The sequence below is a fragment of the Meleagris gallopavo genome, chromosome 5 (genome assembly GCF_000146605.3).
Source record: "Meleagris gallopavo isolate NT-WF06-2002-E0010 breed Aviagen turkey brand Nicholas breeding stock chromosome 5, Turkey_5.1, whole genome shotgun sequence".
Taxonomy (NCBI): Eukaryota; Metazoa; Chordata; class Aves; order Galliformes; family Phasianidae; genus Meleagris; species Meleagris gallopavo.
The window spans coordinates 15347062-15358873 of record NC_015015.2 but is presented as its reverse complement, the minus strand read 5'-3'; the positions used below and the strand labels follow the sequence as shown (position 1 = coordinate 15358873).

Here is an 11812-nt window from a genome sequence, read left to right as displayed (position 1 = left end):
AGTCTGTTCTACTTGGTGACAGTGATAGAATGAGAGGGAATGGCCTCAAGTTGCACCAGGGGAAGTTCGGATTGGATGTCAGGAAGCATCTCTGAAAGAGTGGTGATGCAGCAGCACGGGCTACCCAGGGAGGTGGTGCAATCACCGTCCCTAGAGGCGTACAAGGAAAGGGTAGGTGTGGCACTGAGGGATGAGGTCAGTGGGTACGGTGGGGTGGGCTGGGGTTGGACTTGGTCATCTTAGAAGTCTTTTCCAACCTCACTGATTATGGCCCATTGAGCCAGGTGTGTTGTTGCGTTCCTGTCACGTGATCCAGAAACTGCCTGGGTCCTCTAGGGTCATCACAGAGGGATTTTTAAATATAGCTACATACTGTTTCTAAATGAGGATTTAACCTTTTTCCCCCATCACCATTCAGAAAATTCTGTTGGGTTTCTGTGGGTTTGGGTGGTTTCTTGATTGTTTGTTTTTTAAATACTTTATTACTTTTTGGAGGGTGTTTGTGTAATGTCAGTCTTTGCTGTAGAGTTCAAAGCAAGTTGCATGCTATGCTTATTAGGAAATACAACCTTAATTGGGTGTATGTGTGAAAATGCTCAGTTTCCTGGAGTCGCATAGCTACATATATTGATGTATATGCTTGAAGGGAGTTATAAGCAGTAAAGGGAAGAACTTTTTATGTCGTCTAGGAGTGGGTAGGACAAGGAGGAATGGCTTTAAACTAAAAGGGAAGAAATTAAATTAGATGTTAGGGAAAAAATTCTTTGCTCAGAGGGTGGTAATGCGCTGGCACAGGCTGAGGATGCCCCATCCCTGGATGCACTCAAGGCCAGGTTGGATTGGGCCCTAGGCAGCCTGATCTGATGCGGGCAGCCCTGCCCATGGCAGGGGATTGGAGCTAATTGATCTTTAGAGATCTCTTCTAACCTAAGCCATTCTATGATTCTGTGTGTGTGTAACTGCGTAATTAGATAGGCACGTGTTTATATAGACGTTGTCCTTAACCATTTATCAGCTTTAGAATTCTGTCTTTGCTTCAAGATGTGTCAGCAAGTTGCAGGGCTACATTTCACCTGTGAGTGTCTGTTTGCAACAGATCCTTGTACCAGTGCTAGTGAACTACTTTTCTTTTTTCCTAATGCAAATACAGATCACCATTTTCCTTTTTTTTTTCTTTTTCTTTTTAATATGAATGTGTGTTAAAGCTTTTTCTCTTCAAAACAGATTTCCTTGTAAGTTCTAATGATGTGTATGTTTTGTTTCCAGTAGGTATTGGAGCTGAAATTATTCATCCACTTCTCCGAGCCTTTTGAAAAGTGACTAAATGCAACTGGGTCAGGTTGTCTGTGGGCATGAAGTGGTTGGGAGAATCCAAGAACATGGTGGTGAATGGCAGGAGGAGTGGAAGCAGGGCGTCTAATGACCACGTGCAGAATCAAACCAAATTGCAGCACACTGGAAAGGAGAATCCCAGGTCTGGCAAAAATGGAGTTGAGAGAAGATCAAGCAGATGTACGTACATGTTTGTGCAGTTTGGTGTTTGTGCTTCATCTATCAGTTTGTGTGCCAGGCTTCTGCCGTGTCTTAGTTCAGAAAGAGGTGTGCATGTAACTCCTATCAAAAGTATTGGTTATGTTTGTGTTTGTTGGATGTTGTAACTCATTTAGGGAATATGGCTCTCTTCAGTTTAGAAGTTAAGTGATAGTGATAGTACATACATTAATCTGAAGCTGGTTGTGTGCAAAATTCATGATTCACACTTTCTGAGAACTAGTGTGATCGGAGCTAGATAACAGATATGACTCAAGTTACTAGCCCAAATTTTAGTGAACATGTGTTTGTGTAGAAGTAAACCCCATTTTCAGTGAAGTCACATGTATCAGTAGTAGTTTGAAAGCTGTTCTAAGGAACACGGGTGTTTATTTTTGCTATTGACTTGGAGTGAGGAATGAAATAGAAATTTGGAAAAAACCCTTGTTTCAAATTTTAGGACGCTCAGTCTTAAATTTTCATGGCTTTGTCACACTCATAGGCCTTAAACTTTAGTGGCAAGTATGACTGGGTTGTAATATGCTTGTATGTGGGGAGGTGGAGAGAGAAGAAAGCCAAAATTAAAGACGTCCATAAAAAATACATTCTGAAATGCTATTGTCAGCTGCAATAACCAACAAAAGCAAGAGTTAAAAATGAACTGTGCTTCTGCTTCTTCCTTTGTGCTTTATTTATTTATTTTTGCTATCCAAACTTCAGTTGCAGCCTCCCCTCCCCCTGATGTAGGTGGGTTTCAGAACATTCCATAAATGATACCTGGTTTATGCTTTCTTATTTGCAGGTAGTGGTGCTTCAGGATTTGAGGGTCAGAGTCGTTATGTGCCTTCCTCTGGAATGTCTGCCAAGGAACTGTGTGAAAACGATGACCTAGCAACTAGTTTGGTTCTTGATCCTTACTTAGGTTTTCAGACACACAAAATGAATACTAGGTAACTTGTCTTTACTTTTCTAGAAAAGAATTGGTCTTCTGATTACATCAATTAAGATGATAACTGTGGAATTTCCTGCATGTTTACAGAAGTCTGAAACAGTCACAGTTGGATTCTGCCTTTAGAATGGTGCTGCATTTGAGACAGGAACTTAAAGCTCTGTAGCTGTTTAGTTTTGTAACACTATCACAGGTCTTCCCATTATCCTTAGCAACTGCTTCTGCTGTAGAGCTGTGTGTTAATAGATGCTTTTCTAGCTTAAACAGTTAACTCATCCTCAGTTTTAAACTGTTAGCCATTTGAAACAATATTTCAAAGACAAGAGTTGGTGTTTGAGGAGCGTAGTGTATTTCCTATTTATTTTGTTGGCCAGGGATTTTTTTTTCTTCTCAACTTCTACAACATCTGGAGACTTACTCCCTGAGTTCCAATGTTAGTGCCACTTGACACCAAGCTCTTGCAGATCCATGCTGAAGAAACACTACTCAGATATGTCTGTATATATATCAATCAGATAAATTAGTGTGCACGTTTGGAACCTTCCTACCAGATTTGCATGTACTGTTAGGCACCTGCCTGAATACTTGGCTTAAATTCAGGATGGGCTTTTAGTTTAGTTGTTGCATGCCTCTTTCTGTTTGCCAATTATACCACCATATCTAAGTGTATTCTGTAAATATGTGTTGCTGGCTTACTGGGGAACCTATGCATGAATGCTAAGTTTCTAAAGACAAGGAACTGTGATTGTGTTGTTGTATGAACTAATGGGGGATCTTGGTCTGAGCTGGGGTTTCTAGGCCAGGTCATGAGAAGCAGGCTTCCCAACCCTTGCAACTTAGTGCTGTGGGTATTTTAAAAGAAGAACAGTTTACCTGTATAGCATGGGCAAATAAGCAGAGTATCGGTACAGTATTTTGTCTCTGTGTGTCTGTGTGACAAGCTGATGACTGGTATAGCCTTATGGTGAGTTGAACCTGAAGTTGTAGCAGTGTGTTCCTAATAACTATAAAGACTTATTCCAGGGAGATCTCTCTTTTCTACAGAGAGTGCAGTTTCCATCTTTAAGAGAATCCCAGCATTCTTCCTGTTCTCTCTGTGCTGTTGATTACAGTAGCATGTTGTGCCCAAAACAGTGTCTAGGTAGATATTCAATTGTATCTGCATTTCCAGAAGTCAACTGAGATAAACATATGTGTGCTCAAAAGCCCTTGTTGTTGTTGTTGTTTAATGACTGGTGGTATATGGCTGTTCAGAAACAGCTAATTCTTTTGCATTTGCTAAGGAAATGATGTATCTATCGGTAGCTGGAGAATTTGCTTTCGTAAATGATGTGTTTTCAATGTGTGAAATACTTCTTGAATTACTGATTTGCAACAAAAGACTACACAAAGGCTATCATCATGTGTTTCTTCCTTTCTCAGGCTCGGAGTACAGTTACAGGCAGCCTTCAAGGACAATAGTTAATAATCTTGGAGCGCTATGGGAAATACTTAGGTGAGGCTTACAACTTCTGCCAGAAGCTTGTCGTCTTGACTCTTTCTTAATGTCTTACTGAGAGTTTCTACCATTATAATGAATCAAAATTAAGCTCTCAGCATAGTTCTTGTTTGTCTTTCAGTGTAGTGATGACTTCTGCTTATTACTGTAGTTACTTGGCTCGGATCACCTTCCTTCCACCTAGTGAGATGTAGTGTTTCTGAACTTTGTAGAGCTGTTGCCCTCGTGTAATTCTGAGGGAAAGTTGGGGGGAAGGGATGGAAGTGAAGGTTTGTAGATCCAATTCAAAACAAATATATTCAGGTGCCAAAAATATGCTTGTAGTAACAAAGGTTACAACTTACGTTGAGTATCTTGTGTTTCAGTGTACTGTAGCCATATAAATCTTAGCAACATCATTTGTGTGATGAGGTGAGATTAAAATAAAATGCCTGCTTATGAAGGCATGGAAATATTTCCTCATGCCATGTTCCAGTTTGTTTGAAGACACAGATGGAAGTGACCGTGGCGATTTTGCTTGGCTGTTGGTAGTGCACAGAAAGTGTTCTAGCAACCAGCAGCCCAGTGTGAGTTCATGATTGCTTAATGAAGTTGTATTTTATCTTGCTTCTAGGAGCCAAATCTGCCTTTTTGTTTGCAGAAGTGTCTTCTATATACGCACTCTTTGTACTTCATGCCTTTAGTTGAAGAGTTTGTAAACATTGCTTGTTTTTCCTATAGTGCATTGATTAGAGATGAAACTTGTAACATTGTATTGAACTATCTAGATAATTTCTGGAACTTCTTTCTTTATATCATCTTTATACTGGAGTAGTGACAAGAACCCGAGTGTGCTTTTTGTGTGGGTTGTTGTTTTTTCTGAAGGCAGTAGGAGGAAGGTGCCACAATTCCTCAGTGTCCATTGTCTTGGGAATTGGGCTGGTGGCTTTGTAAGCTGTCATGTCAGTAACATCTCAAAGAGCTGAAAGCTAGTTATCAAAAGATTTCAGTCAGATCCCCTGGTGAGTTTTTCCACTGTTTCTCTGAAATGTCTTCTTTTTGCCAGGGATTTCATAGCCTGCCTAAAATGTAGCTCTAGAAGTTCTTTAATGGCTTTATTTAAAAGAAACTTTATTTGTTTCATCATCCTGGTTTTCCAAGAGAAAGCAAATTGTTTCCAAAGGCCGTGCCCTTCTGTGCAGGCTTTTGGTCATTTTTCCCTAGTTTGGTAGCTCATATGCCTGCAAAATGGCATGTTAGTAGTTAGTCAGAAAAAAACAAAACCACCACTCATGTTTAAGGAAGTATCATCTCATTCAGTGTAGGTACTCTGAGGTCTTTTCACATCTTATATGAGTCCTTCTTTTGTGATAAAGGCTATCCTGGCTGTAAGATTAATGTAGTCTTGTCTGCTGTCTGTAGAAAGAAAGCCCACTGCTTTGAAAACCAGTTTTTCCAGGTTTGAAAGTTGTCAAACACTGGAGGTTAAAGCTGAGGTTTATAAAAAAAAGCCCAGGGGATTCTTCCTCATCTTACTATCTCTTGTTTTTGGATACTTTTCCCTAGGCTGAGGGCTGAGTCCTGAAGTTGGCTGAATGACTAATCCACCTTTGACTATATTGTATACAAATGTGTTAGTATTTAAATTTTGAGCCAGTCTCCTGATCATATGACTGCTGTTACTGATTGCTTTTGGTTCCTGGTTCCCTAAAGCTCAAGCATCATGCTTGGGAATGCCAAGAGCACTTCCAAGTGTCATTTAAGTTTCCTAGTAGTACAGGAAGTCAAATGCATTGTAGTCTGTTTTAGGAGAATGTAGGTGTGTTTCTGAACTCCACGTTGCTGCTTTCTGTGAAGCTGCAAGCTGGCACATGGGATGGCTGGTTTTGCCTGAAAGTGGAGCAAGCTTTCAGAATGACAGTTTTCCAGAGCAAACATGAAGTTTTTGGGGATGATATGTTGGAAGCTGCTTTCTCTCAACAGCGTGCCAAGAGCATTTGCTGGCCTTAAGGAAACAGGCAGTTGTTCTTGAACCAGACAGGGGGTGTCACTACTGGTCCCTTAGTCATGGAGCAGCAGTGAAGACAAGAAGGGCAAAGCAGTCCCACTCACTTGCATTTGGAGGTCTGTGCTGAATCTCTTCTCTGCTCCCCAGCTTGTTTGAATATAGTTATTAAAGGGGTCGTCTTGACTGAGTGGAGTTTAAATGTGGAAAAAGGCACTTGACAGCTACTGCAGGAAGATGCATGGCTCTATAGTTCAGCACTGTGCTGTGGAGATGTTGTGTTACAGGTAGCAATACACTTCTTCATTCTGAAGCTCTTACATTCTTCAGCCACCGTTGTGTACATGCTGCCAGAAGTGATTTTGACTTTTGTTTAAAATATGTTCCCTTTTTTTTTTTTAAAAAAAAAAAACTTTCCCAATGAGTTCAGTGAGGTTATTGAGCTTGCTTCTGCTTCTCTTCCTTCTCTCTTCCCGTTCCCAAAGTCTGTGTTGGAATTAGCTGTTGTGCTGCTGAATGTTTAGGATTTAAAAACCATCCAAACAAGAAAACCCTACTCTTACACAGGTTTTCTAGTTGTACTTCTAGCAGTAAAAAAGTGTTGTATGTTTGAAGGATAGAGTGGCTTATGCACAGTAGTCGTGCTGACTGTTAAGTTGAATTTTACTCAGATACTCCACATGGCAGGATGAAAGAATGTGCATTTTCCCAGCTGCCTCTGTCCTCAGTATTTTAAAAATGCATTTATTTTTCAACTGCAGTGAGGATGAATTTCTGTGGCTGCTAGAATTTTCATTACTTCTATCCAGGTTAGATTTGAGCTTTGCCTGCAGTGGTACGTCTTTCAGTTCAAGAAACTTAGGTATAGGGGACTACTTTATCATTTAAAAAAATGCAGTCTTGAGCTTTGGCCTTCAAGGAATATGGGATTTTTGCAGATAATGTCACTGGAGATTAAACACAAAAATTGATCATTATGGAACTAGTCTTTACTTAAGGTACTCCTACTACAGGTTGGAAAAAATGTTAACTAAATATTGCTTTTCAACTCTTGCTGTGTGGTCTTGAAATGCTTAAGAGCCTTGCAGTGCTAGCTTTGTGCTGAATCCCTGGAGTTAGAGAAGCAGTAATTTGCTCTCTTTCCACAACTATTAAAGAAAAATAACAAGCACTTTGTTTGGAAGTTAAGGGGCCAATGGGACACTGTGTTTTGACAAAGTCACTCTTTCTGGTTTTTACCAGTCAGAATGTGAGAATCAGTTTAGTGGTGAAGTCCCTCGGTGCTGTCAGGTGCATGCATTACATGGGCTTTCATACTGAAACTCTTTCAGGATCCATTTCTGTTCAAACTCTCTGCTCTCACTGGCTGAGCGAGGTACTGTGCTTCCGAACTTACCAGAACCTCTCCTTTAACTTCCTTTATAGGCAAGCATCTCACTGACCTTTGGCTTTATACCTTGGAGTTTCAAGATTCTTAAATATTCCTGAGGTAAGAGGAAAAGAGGGAGAAAGAGCTGTGCTTCATCAAGCAGGTTTTTCTTACATCCTGCTTGTTGAGACAGCTTCAGTTTGGCCCTTAACTGGGATAAGATCATCTTCTGCTGGGAAATTTAAGAAGTTTCCATTCTGCAGCTTGTCAGGAAGAAGGGTGACTAGTCTTTCTCTAAAGATACTGTGATAGCTGAATTTTGCATTAACTCACTTGGAACAGCCAGACTGTTCTGCAGCAAACCCTGTGCTCTGTGAGACCTGCTTCCCTGAAGCTGCTTATAGGATGGCTCAAGGATTCTGTGCCTGTGCTCAGATTCAAATATGAGAGCATCTTGTTCAGTTCTTGTGATGGAATCCAACAAAGGTGCAATTCATGGGAGTGAACCAGAAGTTTGGATAGACACAGTTCTGACTTGAGTTTCCTCTTGAGTTCTGAGACAGGGGTGGCTGGTTTGTTCATTTTGTTTTTCTTGTGCTCTTTCCATCTCTTTTCTCTTAATTGAAGTAGTCTCCCGTCTTACGGACATTTAAAAGCCTTGGTTGGTTGGTTGATTTTGCTCAGCTTCAGTATCTTTCCTGGCTTTCTTCATGCTGTTGGAAAACAGTCATGTAGATACTTTGTATACAGTAGACTTCTCATGTCATGTGTGAACGAGGCAGTTCTGTACTACCAAAATCATAGATAGTACTGATGATAACTTCTCATATCTACTTGGTTTTGTGATAGGGAGTGCTGGGAAAGTCAAATGAATAAGTTTCTATTTCATAACCCTCTTGGGAGAAGTGAAGCATCTATATTAAACGCAGCAGAGTCTCACATTCTCAAGGAAGATCCAGCTTTCAGGCTTTCTTGGCCTGCTGGCATCCTTTGTCTCAAGTCAGCAGGTACCCGTTGCAGTGCGTGTAGTGATGTTCCTGTGAAACATGAGAAATCTGGCTGTGGTATTCTGGCTTATCTTAAACTTCATACAGTTCATATACTGCAGTTCATGCCTGCAGTTGAGCTGTGGAAAAACTCACTTGCTCAGGTGCAAAGCGTCCTTCTGTTTCATTGAGTTGGGAACCCATGAAGTGTGTTGTGCTGCTGGTTTCCAGTCTTTTCCACATACAAGTGGATGCTTCCATTGCTTGCTTGGATTCCTTTTTTCTTTGCTTCTTTGCCATGTGAATCATCTCAGTAATACTGAGATAAAACTGTGGAAAAAGGTGCTGCAGGAGATCCTTGATAGTATTTTTGAACCCTTGGCTTCTAAGTCATGTGCTTTGAAAGACCTTGTTTCAGATTTCAAATGATTGGTGTGCAGCGTAACATTTATCTGACCTGTTAGTGTTTCAAGATGTTTTTTGATTGGTTTTGTTTTTTACCATACTTGAACCATTCTGCAGCCTTCTTTTTGGTCTTTTCAAGACTTGTGTATATAGTATTTCTACTTGTCTGGAATGTTACGTGAGTTGCTGCTAGACTTTTGAAAGGACTCTGGTAGCAGTGTAGAATGCCTGAAAAAAGAACCTGGAAAAACCCCTGCTGATGTAAGCTATGGAGGTATGCAGGGTTGGTGCCTGTTCCTGAGCTACCTAAGGTAACTCATCAAGTCTGGTCACCTTCTAGAGAATGGTGCATTGTGGAAGAAGTGAAATAGGAGAGCCACTTTGAGGCTATAAGATGTTCTTCTAATTACTAAAAAAAAAATAGGACATTAATTCTTTTCCTGTTTTTAGCTTTTCCACTACCATGCTTTCTTTTTTTGCTTCTTCCAGGGAGTTAGGATACTGCTATCTCTAGCTGGCGTAAACTGAACAGCGGCTTGATGTGTGACAGTGCCTGTCAGCACGTGCATCTCTCCAGTGCTAACACAGTATTGAATGTGGTGGTTTTTCCATCTATCTTTGTTCCTGCAGATAACTTAGCTTAAAAAAAAAAAAAAAAATTAACACAATAAAGGAAAAGTAGTCACTCACTTAGCCCTGAAACAACTGAAATTGCCAAAGCCTAAACTTCAGCAGTAAATGCTATGTCTCTTCCTCTTGTGCAGTTGGTAGTTACAGATGTAAAGTGCTATCCAGTCACATTGCTGCCTGCTGGTGTGTATTGTGCTTGTGATGATAGGATTAGAAATGGGTCCCTGTTGCAAAAGGTGTTTCTGATTGCCATTACAAGAGTAAGTCCTTTTCTGAAACTAGTCAAATGTTGTTTATCTCATTCTGAATTCCCTTGGTGTCTGAGGAAGCTCTGTGAGTTTTGGCAGTCAAATCTGGGGGAGGTTTCCTTCTTATTTTCAGAGTAAGCAGGAGATTTTCTCCTGGTTGTATGCCTGACTGAGAGGTGAAGAAGACTTGGTGTAACAGAACAAAATGACAATTACCTCATCTGTAGCCTGAAGGGAGTTTTCTTCTGCAACAAGGCTTGCTGGGCATTTTGCTTTGGGGGAAAGGAGATAAGTATGTTCTTTATGAAAGAAGATAATGGGAAAATTTCTGGTACAACATTTATTGCACTTTGAAGTGGGTAAGTTTTAGAAATGCATCATCTACTTCTTGTTAGAAATACTGTAGTCTTGTTAGATGTTATCCCAGCAGGTAGAATACTTACCTCATATCTTCTCTGAATTACCTACTGTATTTTCTGTTCTGAAAGCTCACAAGGCTACGCTGATAATTTTTGCAGTATTCAAAAAGATGTAAGGAAGTGTAGAATTATTCTATTGCAGAGACCTTTTTCCAAATGGAAAATTCAGAGGAGATGCTTACGTAAAAGCATGGAAAGCTGATAACCTGCACTGCCCCTGGAACCAGTACTCCTGTTTGAAGTTCTTTATTTATTGTATTAGGAGCAAAAATACAGCATTCTTCCTCGTGAATGAAGTTGTATTCCCTTCACTATCAGCTATTTGTGATTAATCTAAAATTGAGACGTGATCACTTAACGTTAATCTGTTAGGGAGCTGATGAGATTTCGTTCTGCCAACTTAAGTAATTTATTTCCTATTTTTGCTTTTATCATCAAATACAGGCTTTGTTTGGTAAGTAAGATCTGTATGGTAACTCTCTGCTAGAGATCATGAAACTGGTATACATTTAAGAAGGTCTTAATCTCATGGATTTAGTCAAAAACTGCTAACTTCTTCAACTACAGAAGCCAGAACTGTGTATAGATCACTTGATAGTAGAGTTGCTATAAAACTTAAAGCATCCAATTTATTTTCTTGATTTTGTGTGTGTGTGTGTGTGTGCATGTAGGTACAGTTAGGACAGTGATACTTGCATTATAGTTCTTTGGATGCTGTCTTCCAAACGAAAGGTGTTGAAAATAGTGAAACGTTATCCTATATTGGTTGATGTTATCAGCAATGCATTTTATGCATAAATTGCCTCAGCAGAATGGAGGGTTTTAAAATTTCAAGCAGTAAGGTTGGAGCCTTTATCACTACCTCTGAAAGTGAGGGTCTGTGGTTTGCTTGCATAACAGTCTGTTTCTTTATGTGAGGAGCAAAATATTTATCTGGTTAACAAAAAAACTTGTGTGCTATAAGTTACTGTGAGGAAGAACTGCAAATGAATAACAGTGGACTGGAATAGCTTTATTCTTTGTTTCAGGTTTCGACCTATAAAAGGAAGGCAAGAAGAACTAAAAGAGGTGATTGAACGTTTTAAGAAAGATGAGCACTTAGAAAAAGCCTTCAAGTCCTTGACGTCAGGTGACTGGGCCCGGCACTATTTTCTTAACAAGAACAAAATGCAGGAAAGGTTGTTCAAAGAACATGTAGGTGTACTTGTAATTAATGTGCTTTTTCAGATGGTTGAAAGGCTAAGAAAATGTAAAAGTTTCATAAGAATGTAGCAGTAGCAAAGTGAAGAAATCCTCTGCAGTTACACGTTGTTTGTTTGGATGCTTTTTTTTAAGGTGAACTTCTTGTGTTTGTTAAAACCCAAATAACTTGAAGGAATGTTGGGGAAAACTAAACTTCCACTGCTATTTATTTCATAGACATATATCAGGAAAAACATATTTGCCTCTTCTGTTGTTGGCTTAAGCTCTAGACAGAAGAGAGAAGCCCTGCTGCTGAGAGACAGAAATTTTGAGGACTTACTTTTATATTGTGTTTTTTATTGTTGTTTTTTTTTCCCTGTTTATTTTTTTTAACTTACAGCTACTGTAAATCAAAGTGTGGATCAAAGAAAAGGAAAAGGGAGAAGCCTTGGTACCTCAAAGCTGAATTGGCTCAATTGTTAACGTGTATAGGAGCTTTATGTGAGAGTATTCTTGCTCTTCCTCTACTTTGAGCACCCCAAAATTATTTTGTAAAAGTTGTTGACGTGCAGAGTTGCAAAGATATTGTAGTACTGTTTAACTTAAAAAAAA

General features: G+C 39.7%; 1 protein-coding gene across 3 annotated transcripts in view; it reads left to right on the top strand.

Annotated features, from left to right (window-relative positions):
• The first annotated feature begins 1249 nt into the window (after positions 1 to 1249).
• Positions 1250 to 11812, top strand: part of KMT5B (lysine methyltransferase 5B) — an 18506-nt gene continuing 7943 nt past the window's right edge. Inside the window, exons 1-3 of one of the 3 annotated variants that reach the window (XM_003206322.4) lie at positions 1250 to 1512; positions 2333 to 2480; positions 11047 to 11212. In XM_003206322.4, the coding sequence (XP_003206370.2) occupies positions 1353 to 1512; positions 2333 to 2480; positions 11047 to 11212 (474 nt within the window). In that variant the 5' untranslated portion in view covers positions 1250 to 1352. Of the gene's footprint in view, positions 1513 to 2332; positions 2481 to 6426; positions 7451 to 11046; positions 11213 to 11812 lie in introns of those variants that run through there. The other 2 variants (XM_010711162.3, XM_019615453.2) reach the window with 2 other exon arrangements.